Here is a 14,916-nt window from a genome sequence, read left to right as displayed (position 1 = left end):
GATGATTGCTGGAGCTGTGGTAGTAACTGTTGTAGCATAACAGTCAGTTGAGACAGCTGTTGGCCTTGTTGCGCAATCTGTTGTGACTGCTGGGCGACCACCGTGGTGAGGTCAGCGACAACTGGCAGAGGAACTTCAGCGGGATCCATGGCCGGATCTACTGTCACGATGCCGGCTGGCAGGTAGTGGATCCTCTGTGCCAGAGAGGGATTGGCGTGGACCGTGCTAGAGGATCGGTTCTAAGTCACTACTGGTTTTCACCAGAGCCCGCCGCAAAGCGGGATGGTCTTGCTGCGGCGGTAGTGACCAGGTCGTATCCCCTAGCAACGGCTCAACCTCTCTGGCTGCTGAAGATAGGCGCGGTACAAGGGAGTAGACAGAAGCAAGGTCGGACGTAGCAGAAGGTCGGGGCAGGCAGCAAGGATCGTAGTCAGGGGCAACGGCAGAAGGTCTGGAATCACAGGCAAGGAACACACAAGGAACGCTTTCTCTGGCACTAGGGCAACAAGATCCGGCGAGGGAGTGAAGGGGAAGTGAGGTGATATAGGGAAGTGCACAGGTGTAAACACTAATTGGAACCACTGCACCAATCAGCGGTGCAGTGGCCCTTTAAATCGCAAAGACCCGGCGCGCGCGCGCCCTAGGGAGCGGGGCCGCGCGCGCCGGGACAGAACTGACGGGGAGCGAGTAAGGTACGGGAGCCGGGGTGCGCATCGCGAGCGGGCGCTACCCGCATCGCGAATCGCATCCCGGCCGGAGGTGGTAACGCAGCGCCCCGGGTCCGTGGAACCGACCGGGGCGCTGCAGTGAGGGAAGTGTAGCGAGCGCTCCGGGGAGGAGCGGGGACCCGGAGCGCTCGGCGTAACAACTTCTCAGCAGTCATCTCCTGTTCTGTAGAGACCACTTCTCAGCAGTCATCTCCTGTTCTGTAGAGACCACTTCTCAGCAGTCACCTCCTGTTCTGTAGAGACCACTTCTCAGCAGTCATCTCCTGTTCTGTAGAGACCACTTCTCAGCAGTCACCTCCTGTTCTGTAGAGATTACGTCTCAGCAGTCATCTCCTGATCTGTAGAGATTACGTCTCAGCAGTCATCTCCTGTTCTGTAGAGATTATGTCTCAGCAGTCATCTCCTGTTCCGTAGAGATCACTTCTCAGCAGTCATCTCCTGTTCCGTAGAGATCACTTCTCAGCAGTCATCTCCTGTTCTGTAGAGACCACTTCTCAGCAGTCATCTCCTGTTCTGTAGAGACCACTTCTCAGCAGTCACCTCCTGTTCTGTAGAGACCACTTCTCAGCAGTCACCTCCTGTTCTGTAGAGATTACGTCTCAGCAGTCATCTCCTGTTCTGTAGAGATTACGTCTCAGCAGTCATCTCCTGTTCCGTAGAGATCACTTCTCAGCAGTCATCTCCTGTTCTGTAGAGACCACTTCTCAGCAGTCACCTCCTGTTCTGTAGAGATTACTTCTCAGCAGTCATCTCCTGTTCTGTAGAGATTATGTCTCAGCAGTCATCTCCTGTTCCGTAGAGATCACTTCTCAGCAGTCATCTCCTGTTCAGTAGAGATCACTTCTCAGCAGTCATCTCCTGTTCAGTAGAGATCAATTCTCAGCAGTCATCTCCTGTTCCGTAGAGATCACTTCTCAGCAGTCATCTCCTATTCTGTAGAGATCACTTCTCAGCAGTAATCTCCTGTTCTGTACAAATCACTTCTCAGCAGTCATCTCCTGTTCTGTACAGATCACTTCTTAGCAGTCATCTCCTATTCTGTAGAGGTCACTTCTCAGCAGTCATCTCCTGTTCTGTACATATCACTTCTCAGCAGTCATCTCCTATTCTTTAGAGGTCACTTCTCAGCAGTCATCTCCTGTACTGTAGAGATCACTTCTCAGCAGTCATCTCCTGTACTGTAGAGATCCCTTCTCAGCAGTCATCTCCTGTACTGTAGAGATCACTTCTCAGCAGTCATCTCCTGTACTGTAGAGATCACTTCTCGGCAGTCATCTCCTGCTCTATAGAGATCACTTTCTGTCTACACATCGTAACTGGTAAACACAGTGCTTTGCTGCAGAATAATTTGATAAAATGTTCCAAACGCAGCCGGAACACTGGCCAGTGGAGTACCCCTTTAACGTTACTGCAGAGAACTGACTGCAGAGAAGTGATCTCTACAGAACATAAGAAGACTGCTGAGAAGTGATCTCTGCAGAACAGGTGATGAATGCCGAATAATTTTTTATGATAATAGGTAATGATATTATTAGGTACAGTCACCATGTTAGTTTCTACTCCTGTTCAGGACATATTCTACAATAAAAAAAACAATAAAACATTGTGTACTACAATAAATAGAACTGAGGTGGTAGATGGTAGAGCTGAGTGGAAGAAACAACATGAAACCAAAATAGGTAGCATTCAGAATGACCCCAAAATCCAAATAGTCCATGTTTTCAGAGGAAGAAAGGGGAGGAGTCAAATTTCTAGTATTCATCTTCCTGTATTTTACCTGGAACCATATAGCCTTCCCGAGGAACGGTTTTCCAGCCGCACTCTTCATATATCGCGCCATAATCATCCCGATACTCCCAGTTGTCATCCAGGCGATCAGCATGAGGGAACCTGAAACAAAAAAATGGGTCAGTGTCTCACGAGATAGTCTGCAGTCACAATGAGACCTCTCATTTTCCTTATTTGTTTTACCAGATAATATTTTCCTTGTTGACCCTGCTGGGATTGACTGCTGCTTTGGTGGAAACAAGATGGATATTCAGATGCTGTGATGTCCCAGTACGGGATATAGTCACGTACACTACTTGGGCCCTGTCAGGTTAAGTCCCTCTGTGTCCTAGGAGCCCTCCTGCAGTGTCTCCCCCCATAGTAATATATATTATGTATAGTGTTATGTACAAAGCACCTTTAAAGAGTAGCTCCCATCATCATTTTCTTTTCTTCTTCTGTCCCTACCTATTGGTAATCTGTCCCTAACCCCCTCCCTTACTTTAAAAAATGTTTTTATAACTTACCAAGTCATCCTCTTCAGCTCTTCTTGTCTTCTTGCGTTCTTCTCTCCCGGAAGCCGACTTCCCCAGCAGGCACGACATCACTGATGCCTGCTGGGCGACGACTTCCGCCCTCACTTCATCTATGCTGCGCTCCTGTCGGGAGCTCGCATAGATGATCAGCGAATCGCACAGCAGGCTGCTCCGGGGTCTCCTCCTCCCTGTTTAGCAGTGCATGTGCTACCCAGGGAGGAGGAGTATAGGAGTAGACTGCCTTGCAATATACACGTGCCGAGACCCGGGACCGAGATTTTGCCTATAACGGACTCTGTAAAAACTGTAGGCACACTGTTTTATGAACTTTGATTACTAATCATCAGTGTGCCTACAGCTGTTGCTAAACTACAACTCCAAGCATGCCCGTACAGCCAACAGCTTTATGGGCATGCTGGCAGTTGTAGTTTTGCAGCAGCTGGAGGCACACTGATGATTACATGCCGGGGGCGGGGACGGGCTGCGCGTGAATCTAGGCAGCCAATGCGTGCAGCCCTGGCGTTCACTGTGCTCGCTACCGCCTGTCTGATTGACAGGCAGGGAACGAGCGCAGGCTTAATGATTTAGGACCGGCCGGCATCGGTCCGAATTCAAGCGTGACGTCACACCAGGCTGCAGCCGACCACTAGGAGGGAGACCCCTAGTGGCCGGTTTTCAAATGTAAAACAAACCGTTTTAATAAAAAAAAAAAATAATGAAACTATATTAGAGATATGTTGTAGTACATAGGTACTGCAACATATCAGAAAAAAAATATTGGTGACAATGCCCATTTAAGGACCTTTGAGTTAGTCATATGATATTGTGTTCACATGATGTGTTTGTTACCCAGAGAGCACCATCTAACCAGGTGACCTGCAGCTTAACCTATGGACTTCTGGATCAGCCCCCCCACCCCCACCCTTTATAAGAGGGGCAGCCATTACAATCTCTCTCTTGATCCTGAGGCACAGTAAAGACCAGACGTCTCAGAGCCAGTGTCCAGCAGATCTGGAGGCCTCAAGCCTAACCTACAGCCACATGCCAGTAAATCAAGTCTTCTATGTCTGCTGTCACTACCTACAGTCAAGTTTATAGTCAAGTCAATTATAGTCAGCGTGGCTGTCCTAAAGCTTGTCAAAGTCACTACAAGTTCCAGCAAGCTGCGAGGTTCTTCTGTGTTACTGGTCACCTCTCTGGGATCCTGGCCTAACTGTAAAGACTATTTCCATCTGTCTTTCTCAGTAAAGCTGCCGTTAACCCTAAGCCTGGTCTTGGAATATTATTGCCCTGCCTAACCTTGGGATAGCGGTACTACCCTTTTGGTGGTTACCGGGAAAACCACGCCCTGGCATCACGAACATTTAGGGGTTAATAACACCTGCCCCTGGGCTAGAACATCTGCCCCATACACCTCACCTTCACTCCCCGAGTGCCAACCTTCCACATCTCATGTATAATACTGCCATCTTATGTGGTTGAGGCAACTAGTCCTGGGAATAAGGGTATGACTGGCACCTAGGCACCCCAATGGCCATGCTCCAATAAACCCCTTGCAGGAAATTTATAAACACAACAAAAAAAATCATCAGATCTGTTCTTTCAGGTGAGAACAGGTTTTCATAATGGCTTCTTTGGATTATTCTACTAGTCTCACAGTCTCCATTGTGCCCTAGAGACATAATTATAAGTCTACTGAGCCCGTCTCCTTCAGTGAGATGAAGATCACAACAAGCCGCGAAGTGAAGTCTTTAAAGGGTTATTTTGTCCACAGACATCTTATCCCCTATCCAAAAGATAGGGGATAAGATGTCTGATCGCAGGGGTCCTGCCGCTGGGACCTCCGGCGATCTTCGCGCAACAGTATGTTTAGAATGCTGGGTTCGGGCGGCCAAATACGTGAAGTCACGCAACTCTCCATCGTGACGGCCATCACGCCCTCTCCCATAGACATTCATGGAGGGGGCGTGACGTGATGTCTCTGGCTGCTCAAACCCAACGTTGTAAACATACTGTTTAGAATGCTGGGTGCTGCAGGGAGATGGCGGGGTGTCCCAGTGGCGGGACCCCCGCGATCAGACATCTTATCCCCTATCCTTTGGATTTTTCTTTCAGCTGGTTTTAGAGACCTGTTGGAGGTCTGAACCCAGTGTTTTTGTGTCATATCACAGGGACACGTTACAAAAACTAGAACTAAATCAAAGCGCACAGATATACTAAATATCCCCATTCTCCTCTCTCCCTATCAAGGCTTATGTATTACTTAAAGAAGAATCTTTAAAGGGGTTGTCCAGTAGAATTTATTATTTTCTTATTGTCCTAATAACATAACAAAAACGTTAACACTCGTTTCTCTGCTCCCTTGTAGCTCCGCTGTTGGGGCTCCCTGTCCCCGGCTGGTGGCTCTGCTTTCCCGAGTGGAAGAGCGTAGCTTCTAAAGCCGGGGGAATTGACAGTGCCGCTAGCCAACCACCGGCTGAGGCGGAACACTGCTGTGGCCATTAATTGGCAAAGCGGCACTGTTATGCCGAGCGCTCCGGGTCCCTGCTCCTCCCCGGAGCGCTCGCGGCGTTCCTCTCTCTGCAGCGCCCCGGTCAGACCCGCTGACCGGGAGCGCTGCACTGACACTGCCGGTGGGGATGAGATTCGCATAGCGGGACGCGCCCGCTCGTGAATCGCATCCCAAGTCACTCACCTGACCCGGTCCCCGGCTGTCACGTCCTGGTGTACGCGGCTCCGCTCCTTAGGGTGCGCGCGCGCCAGCTCTCTAAGATTTAAAGGGCCAGTGCACCAATGATGCCTGGCCCAATCAGTCTAATTAGCCTCCACCTGCTCCCTGCTCATATAACCTCACTTCCCCTTCACTTCCTTGCCAGATCTTGTTGCCTTGTGCCAGAGAAAGCGTTTATAGTGTTTGCCTTACCAGTGTTCCTGACCTCTTGCTATTGCCATTGACTACGAACCTTGCCACCTGCCCCGACCTTCTGCTACGTCTGACCTTGCCTCTGCCTAGTCCTTCTGTCCCACGCCTTCTCAGCAGTCAGCGAGGTTGAGCCGTTGCCAGTGGATACGACCTGGTTGCTACCGCCGCAGCAAGACCATCCCGCTTTGTGGCGGGCTCTGGTGAATACCAGTAGCAACCTAGAACCGGTCCACCGACACGGTCCACGCCAATTCCTCGCTGACACAGAGGATCCACATCCAGCCTGCCGAATCCTAACAGGCACTATGATGTCATGTCTACAGCTTCAGTCGGCTCCGCGAAGCAGACTGTCATCGGAATTCCCAAACCCCTTCAGGGCTTGTGCCCCTCGGACTAAATCCCTGCAACGAAGGGACCCCCCTTAAAATGTAACTTTTATAATACTGTTAAAACAGCAAAAGTGCTCCAAAGTAGTGGTGTGCTCAAATCACAAGTGTATACGGTCAGGGGTATCAATCTGAGTTGATCACTCTTCTTATTATCTGGAATCTCTTAGTTGTTACCTCTGCCACGTACCATCTTGCTATTAAAACCCTGCACTGGCGAACCTCCCCAACCTTTCGCTGATTAGACCCGGCATTGTCAAGGGCTGAGGTGCTGCAGCAATATATATATAATATTTCATCCTCCTGACTGACTCTGGAGAGATAATAAGAAGAGTGATCATCCCAGATTGATACCCCTGACTGTATACACTTGTGATTTGAACACACCACTACTTCGGAGCATTTTAGTATAATAAAAGTTACATTTAAAGGGGGTCCCTAAGTTGCAGGAAATAAGTCCCTGAGGGGCGCAAGCCCTAAAGGGGTTTGGGAATTTTGATTATTATGTCCCGGGACCCATCTAGGGATTTTTTGACTGTCTTCAGAGACCCAGCTGGAGACTTGCGCCCTGATACTGGACCCTACAAGGGAGTGGAGAGGTGAATTTGAGTTTTTTTTATTTAATTTTATTAGGCAGCCTGGGGACAATTGTAAAATCGTAAATTTCACCAGACACCCCCATTAAATCAATAGTTTATACTCACCATGTGCGCGAACCACCGGATCTAGTCCGCTCTGTGCACCAGATTTCACATAACTTGAGATGTCCACTTGACCGTTTGATATCGTTGTCTTGGTATGCTGATTGATTGTTCCTGTGGAAAATGCATCACATAATAAGAACGTAAAGGGAATCTACAGTGGTGCTTGAAAGTTTGTGAACTCTTCAGACTTTTCAAAAAGTAGACAAAAAGAGAACCAAGTGAAAAAATTATGAATAATGCAGTACAGTGCGGATTATGAAATGCAATACAGTGCGGACGATAAAACGCAATACAGTGCGGACTATGAAACGCAATACAGTGCGGACTATGAAATGCAATACAGTGCGGACTATGAAATGCAATACAGTGCGGACTATAAAATGCAATACAGTGCGGACTATAAAATGCAATACAGTGCAGATTATGAAATGCAATACAGTGCGGACTATAAAATGCAATACAGTGCGGACTATAAAATGCAATACAGTGCGGACTATAAAATGCAATACAGTGCGGACTATAAAATGCAATACAGTGCGGACTATGAAATGCAATACAGTGCGGACTATGAAATGCAATACAGTGCGGACTATAAAATGCAATACAGTGCGGACTATAAAATGCAATACAGTGCGGACTATGAAATGCAATACAGTGCGGACTATAAAATGCAATACAGTGCGGACTATAAAATGCAATACAGTGCGGACTATAAAATGCAATACAGTGCGGACTATAAAATGCAATACAGTGCGGACTATAAAATGCAATACAGTGCGGACTATGAAATGCAATACAGTGCGGACTATGAAATGCAATACAGTGCGGAGTATGAAATGCAATACAGTGCGGACTATGAAATGCAATACAGTGCGGACTATAAAATGCAATACAGTGCGGATTGAAACTGGCTGTATTTTCTGCTATATGTTGTTGTGCTCCTGCTGGCATTTGGGAGTGGACATAAGTGTTTTCAAGGGGTACTCAACTTGAAAAAAAATATTTTTATCAACTGGTGCCAGAAAGTTAAACAGATTTGTAAATTACTTCTATTTAAAAATCTTAGTCCTTCCAGTACTTAGCTGCTGTATGCTCCACAGGAAGTTCTTTTCTTTTTGAATTTCCTTTCTGTCTGAACACAGTGCTCTCTGCTGACACCTCTGCCTGTGTCAGGAACTTTCTGGAGCAGGAGAGGTTTGCTATGTTTAATTGCTCCTGCTCTGGACAGTTCCTGACATGGACAGTGGTGTCAGCAGAGAGAACTGTGGTCAGACAGAAAGGAGATTCAAAAGGAAAATAACTTCCTGTGGAGCATACAGCAGCTAAGTACTGGAAGGATTAAGATTTTTAAATAGAAGTCATTTACAAATCTGTTTACCTTTCTGGCACCAGTTGATAATTTTTTTTTTTCAAGTGGAGTACCCCTTTAATATTTGCCACAGTATCTATTTGGGTAAAGTATAATGACCCTAGTGCAGGTTTCCTGATGATGTAATAACTCTGTTGAATGAAAAACCTGTTGGGAAGGACCTGGCTTTGTGTAAGTGGCTCAAGAATATGGTTACCTCCAGACGTGGAGGAGCTAATTATTTCTTTTGTTCTTTTCTTCACTTTATCCAATTGTAGAATTGCACATAAATTATTATTAAATATAAATTATCTGGTGTGTTTAAGCCATGAAAATATTTTAAAATTACATTTTACGGCACTTCCAATTTTTGTACTAATGGATCCCTTGATCCATTGCTATAGCAATGTTTTCCAAACAGTGTGCCTCCAGCTGTTGCAAAACTACAACTCCCAGCATGCCCGGACGGCCAACGGCTGTCCGGGCATGCAGTGTGTTGTAGTTTTGCAACAGCTGGAGGCACACTGCTTGAAAAACACTGTGCTATAGGCTGAAGCACCCATAATCATGCTCGAGTTTATGTATCTTCTGTATACAACTGATATGTTCCATGTACTGACTATTTAGGATACCTTATTGCTGTGGTGTCCAACCTGCAGCCCTGCAGCTGTTGCAAAAAAATACAACTGAGTTGTCCGGACATGCTGGGAATTTTATTTTTGCAACAGCTGGAGGGCCGCAGGTTGGACACCTTTGTCTTATTGATTCTGTACAGATTTAAAGACTATAACCAGTCTGCCCATGTACATACGACTGACTTTAACTCCTCCAAATACCTTAATTACCTAAATACTTTACTAAAACAGAATAGATTGCTCAGAATATTCAACTGTGTAAGTGGTATAAAGAGTTGCTCTTTCCCTTACCATCTGCACCCGAAGGGCCATTGACCAGGAAGACAAAGAAGTTGGTATTACCACTTGATCGTTGTTGTGTGGAGATGACGGTTTGAGAGATAAAGGAACATTGTAGGACGCCATTTTTATAGGATGATACTATTGATCCGGCTGTGTTCTGCAACAGAACAGAAATTTACTTTTAGGGATCAGTTTCGAAGATCATTTTTGTTAATTGAGCCATCTACCTCTGCAAGTCTAAGGCTATGTTCACACTGAGACGGAAAAAAAAAGCAGGTTGGAAATTCCGTTTCAGCAGAGTCCCATTGTTTTTTCGATGGGACTCTGCTGCACCGTGCACACGGTGGAATTTCCGCGGCGGAAACATCTGCCAGGGGAAATCCAGATTCCAGCCTCCACAGAAAGAATTAACAGGTCAATTTTGTTTCTCGGAAATGCATTGTCGTCTACGGAGAGGCTGCATATCCTAGCGCCAACTCATTCTGTTTACGGAATTTGCGCCGGAAATTTTCTGCCGCAAAAATTCTACCATGTGAACATGGCCTAAGAGTCCCACACAAAGCAGCAGCGTCACGGTAATCAGAGAAGAATGCAGAATAAACTTGACGAATGGCCCCACCCATTAGGCTGCACAATCTAATTTTACAGTTATATTTCAGTCATTTAGAGTTAAGGTTTTTCAGCATTTTTTTTATTCATTTTTGAAAAAACAAAAAAAACAAAACAACTTAGAATAGTCTGTTTTGTGTATGCAGCTTATTTGCAGATATATTTATTAAGATATATTCCTTAAGGGTCTATTCACATGTACAGTATTCTGCGCAGATTTGATGCAGAGGATTTCAAGCTGTGTTCAGTTTACATTGAAATCTGCAGCAGAAAATCCTGCGCATCCAATCTGCGCAGAATTCTGTACGTGTGAATAGACCATTAAAGGGAAGCTGTCAGGATGATATAACCTTAAAGGTTTTTTATTTTTTTTTTATTTTTTAATGAACTGGTGCCAGAAAGTTAAACAGATTTGTAAATGACTTCTATGAAAAAAATATGTATCCTTCCAGTACTTCTTAGCAGCTGTATGCTACAGAGGAAATTCTTTGCTTTTTGAATTTCTTTTTTGTCTTGTCCACAGTGCTCTCTGCTGACACCTCTGTCCGTGTCAGGAACTGTCCATAGGTTTGCTATGGGGATTTTCTCCTGCTCTGGACAGTACCTGTCAGCAGAGAGCACTGTGGACAAGACAAAAAAGCAAAGAATTTCCTCTGTAGCATACATCTGCTAATAAGTACTGGATGGATAAATATTTTTTAATAGAAGTAATTTACAAATCTGTTTAACTTTCTGGCACCAGTCGATTGAAAAAAAATGTCTTTTCCACTGGTACTCTGCTGACAGACATCTTATCCCCTATCCAAAGGATAGGGGATAAGATGTCTGACCACGGGGGTCCTGCTGCTGGGCCATGCCCCCTCCATTCATGTCTATGGGAGGGGGGGGGGGTGTCGGCAAACGCCCCCTCCCATAGACATGAATGGAGGGGTAGTGGTGCGACGTCACGAGGCAGCGTGGCTGTGACTTCACGGCCACAAAATGTTCAGAACGCTGGAGGCCCGGAGTACCCTTTTAAAGACGTTATCCAGCGGAAGTTTTTTTTCCACAGTTAACAACATTTTTTATTTACTTAGCTTCTGTGCTCCAGTGACCAGTTCCAGTCCCCATCTGCGCTTCTTGTCTGCCCAGAAATTATGACGCCCAGAGTAATGTCAGGGCCCAGAGTGACACATTGCCCCTCAGCCAATCACAGGCCGAGGCGGGACATTGGATGAGGGGCAGTGTGTGAGGGGATGTCACCAGCCTGACCAATGCTTCTAGAACAGTGTTTCCCTAACAGAGTGCCCCTAGACTTTGGCTGTCCGGGCATGCTGGGAGTTGTAGTTGTGCAAAACCTGAAGGTACTCTGGTTGGGAAACACTGTTCTAGAGTGAAGGAGAGGTGGCCAGTAACCTAGACAATGTGATGACAACAAGGACGAGGGTAGAAAGGCCATATCTTGGAAACTTTGCCATTGAAAGAGAGGTTCAGGTTTATTACATCAAACAGACATCATGCTAGTAGTCCATAATACATGGCCATATGCATAAAGCGTATTATAAAATAAGGTCAGGATGTTCACAAACTAAAAATACTTTAAACCCAACTATTTAATACATTTTTCCTTTAACTCACATTGCTTCTGATTGTTGGAGCTACCGTTCCGGTGTTGTATCCTCTTTGTACCAAAATGTAACCTGAAGAGTTCTTGGTGCAAATAAAAACGTCATCGTTCCCCTGGAGAACACAAAAGGAAATAACTATAAACTAAACTAAAATGACTCTTCACAAGATAAAACATGATGTTTAAAACTCAGTATACAGTATAATATTTAATATTAATGATAAATGGGTGTATCATCATTACACAAAATATGCTGCATTTTGAAATTCCTTTTTTCACCCCAAATTTTTTTTTCTCTCACTCTCCTCTCCCACTCTCCTCTCCCACTCTCCAGACTCTCCTCTCCCACTCTCCTCTCTCACTCTCCTCTCCCACTCTCCTCTCCCACTCTCCTCTCCCACTCTCCTCTCCCACTCTCCACACTCTCCTCTCCCACTCTCCTCTCTCACTCTCCTCTCCCACTCTCCACACTCTCCTCTCCCACTCTCCTCTCCCACTCTCCTCTCCCACTCTCCTCTCCCACTCTCCTCTCCCACTCTCCTCTCCCACTCTCCACACTCTCCTCTCCCACTCTCCTCTCCCACTCTCCTCTCTCACTCTCCTCTCACTCTCCCACTCTCCTCTCCCACTCTCCTCTCCCACTCTCCTCTCCCACTCTCCTCTCTCACTCTCCTCCCACTCTCCTCTCCCACTCTCCTCTCCCACTCTCCTCTCCCACTCTCCTCTCCCACTCTGCCTAATGAGTAGATTATGTCTTGTACTCTACTGCCACCTAGTGGTCATTCTGTAACAGTCGCACATGCACTATTTGGCATCCATATGGGGATGAGAAGCCCAAAGAGGTAGGTGATCCCTGTTCAGTCAACAATTCATATAGACTGAAGAGAAATGTGTGTCTGAGCTAGAGACTATGTGGTGCAAAGGACCTCATCTCAATGTATAATGCTGTAAACTTAAGAATCAGTCCAATATAGAGGGTTCTACATATACTTCAAGGGGATAAAATGTCTGATCGTAGGGGTGCCTCCGCTGGAGACCCCCTAAATCTCGTCTGCGGCACCCCAAACATTCGTGATTTTCTCTCCGTCCCGGATGACTGGTGATGCCGGGCGGAGGCTCAAAATGTCACAGTCACGCCCTGCTCGTGGCGTCACGACCACACCCCCTCAATGCAAGTCCATGGGAGGGGGACGTGACCGCCATCACGCCCCCTATCATAGACTTGCATTGAGGGGGCATGGCCGTGATGTCAGAAGCCTCCGGACCTGCACCCGACGCTCTTAAAAATGCCAGGTACCGCAGGAAGATCACAGGGGTCCTAGCGGCGGGACCCCCGCGATCAGACATCTTATCCCCTATCATTATAGGGCAAGGGCTCAAGCCCCATTTTAAGTCTGTGTGTGCACGTCCCTGCTTAGGAGAAGAAACTTGGGGCTGTAAGTACAATAATCTGACTGAAAATTGAGTAGGAGAGGTCCAGGGAGCCCCATATGACACACCAGCCTAAAATGAAGGCGTTCACCTGCTCTGAATAAACTATGACCAGTCACTGGATCACCCTACACATGACCAGTCACTGGATCACCCTACACTTGACCAGTCACTGGATCACCCTACACTTGACCAGTCACTGGATCACCCTACACTTGACCAGTCACTGGATCACCCTACACTTGACCATTCCCAGTAACAGCCGTCCAGGATTGGCTTTCCAGCCATACTACGGCCATAGTGTCAGTCTGCATCACAGACACTGAATAAATACCGGCTCTTACTTCACCAAGGCCAGGAGCCTTGGTGACACTAGTGTTGGGCGCGATAATTCGCAATGCGAATATTTATCGCGAATATCGCATATTCGAGAATTCACGAATATAGCGCTATATATTCACAACTACGAATATTCTAATTTTTTTTTTCACAGTACACATCACAATGATCATCCCTCCCTGCTTCCAGCTTGTGGTCTAAACAAGACAAGACTGACTCCAATACTAGTTACTTACTGTGGCAGACAGGCGCGCGAATATTGATCCCTCCCTCCTTTTAGCTTGTGGGCCAATGAGAATGATCATGTTTGCTGAAGATCACACGATATTACGCATGCAAATTTTATGGCCAATGCGCATGCGATTTTAATGGTGCATAGTAAAAAAAAATGGGTGCGAATATTGCCAATACGCAAACTTTGCGAATATATGACGAATATTCGTCCATATATTCGCGAAATATCGCAAATTCGAACATGGCCTATGCCGCTTAACACTAGGTGACACATATCGCCCATCAAGCACTATGCCTTTCACCTTCTCACAATATATATATATATATATATATATATATATATATATATATATAAAATTTAATATATACATTTTATTATATATTTAATATATATAAATAAAATGTCTATTTTCCTAAATTGCATCGTATATCCTAGCTTCGCTGAACTGCTCCCTCCTCCTCCATCTGTATGCTCCTTTTCCCTCCCACCATCAAGCATTGAAGATGTTGTCCTTGATTGGAATGTGCTGAGATAAGAAATATGTAGGAGTTTTAACCAATTAGCTGTTCTTCACACCCAATTCACGTAACCTCCTGCAAACAGCATTGTATAACCATATAAACCCTAAAAAAAGAAAGTATAATCTCAGCTAACAGGTGTCTGGGCGGTCTTAGTGTATAAGACGCACTTTTTCTTCCCCAAAACTGGGGGGGGGAAAAGTCGGTACGTCTTATACGGCGAATACACCCCTATCGCAAGCGGTCCCTGCGGCTATCAACGGCCGGGACCCGCGGCTAATACAGGACATCACCGATCGCGGTGATGCCCTGTAGTAACCCTTCAGACGTGGCGATCAAAGCTGACCGCTGCGTCTGAAGGGAAAGTGACACTAACCCGGCTGCACCGAGATGGACCTTATCTGCCTCCTCGGTGTCTGCTCTGTGCCGGGATCCCCTGCATGGCCGGCGCTCTCCTTCGTCGTCATCACGTCGTTGCGCACGCTGCCCCGTCATCCAATAGGAGCGGCGTGCTTAGCGACATGATGGCGGCGACGGAGAGCGAGGATACCGGGCAGCAGAGACGTTCCAGAGTGACGGGGACACCCCAGGGACGCGGCGACAGCGATGGAGGGCGACATCCAGGGCAGCGGTGACGAGCGGTGAGGGGTCCGGAGCGGAAGGGACATGTGAGTATTACCTCCTATACCAGTGGTCTTCAACCTGCGGACCTCCAGATGTTGCAAAACTACAACTCCTGGCATGCCCGGACAGCCAACGGCTGTCCGGGCATGCTGGGAGTTGTAGTTTTGCAGCATCTGGAGGTCCACTGGTTGAAGATCACTGTCCTATACTTTACATTGTATTCTAGATTTTCCTCATTTAAAATT

At 46.6% G+C, this 14,916-nt stretch overlaps 1 protein-coding gene across 2 annotated transcripts in view; it reads right to left on the bottom strand.

Moving 5' to 3' along the window:
- Positions 1 to 14,916, bottom strand: part of LOC130275407 (putative ferric-chelate reductase 1) — a 100,896-nt gene that overhangs the window by 62,176 nt on the left and 23,804 nt on the right. For both annotated transcript variants that reach the window (XR_008844768.1, XM_056523323.1), the window contains exons 7-10: positions 11,536 to 11,637; positions 9,319 to 9,466; positions 7,045 to 7,155; positions 2,506 to 2,618 (exon numbers count right to left, since the gene is read on the bottom strand). Coding sequence is in view for 1 of the 2 variants with exons in the window: in XM_056523323.1 (XP_056379298.1) it covers positions 2,506 to 2,618; positions 7,045 to 7,155; positions 9,319 to 9,466; positions 11,536 to 11,637 (474 nt within the window). In the remaining variant the exon portion in view is untranslated. The remainder of the gene's footprint in view (positions 1 to 2,505; positions 2,619 to 7,044; positions 7,156 to 9,318; positions 9,467 to 11,535; positions 11,638 to 14,916) is intronic.

The sequence above is a fragment of the Hyla sarda genome, chromosome 6 (genome assembly GCF_029499605.1).
Source record: "Hyla sarda isolate aHylSar1 chromosome 6, aHylSar1.hap1, whole genome shotgun sequence".
Lineage (NCBI taxonomy): Eukaryota > Metazoa > Chordata > Amphibia > Anura > Hylidae > Hyla > Hyla sarda.
Note: the sequence above shows the minus strand (reverse complement) of the source record. Positions and strands in the feature narration are given on the sequence as shown.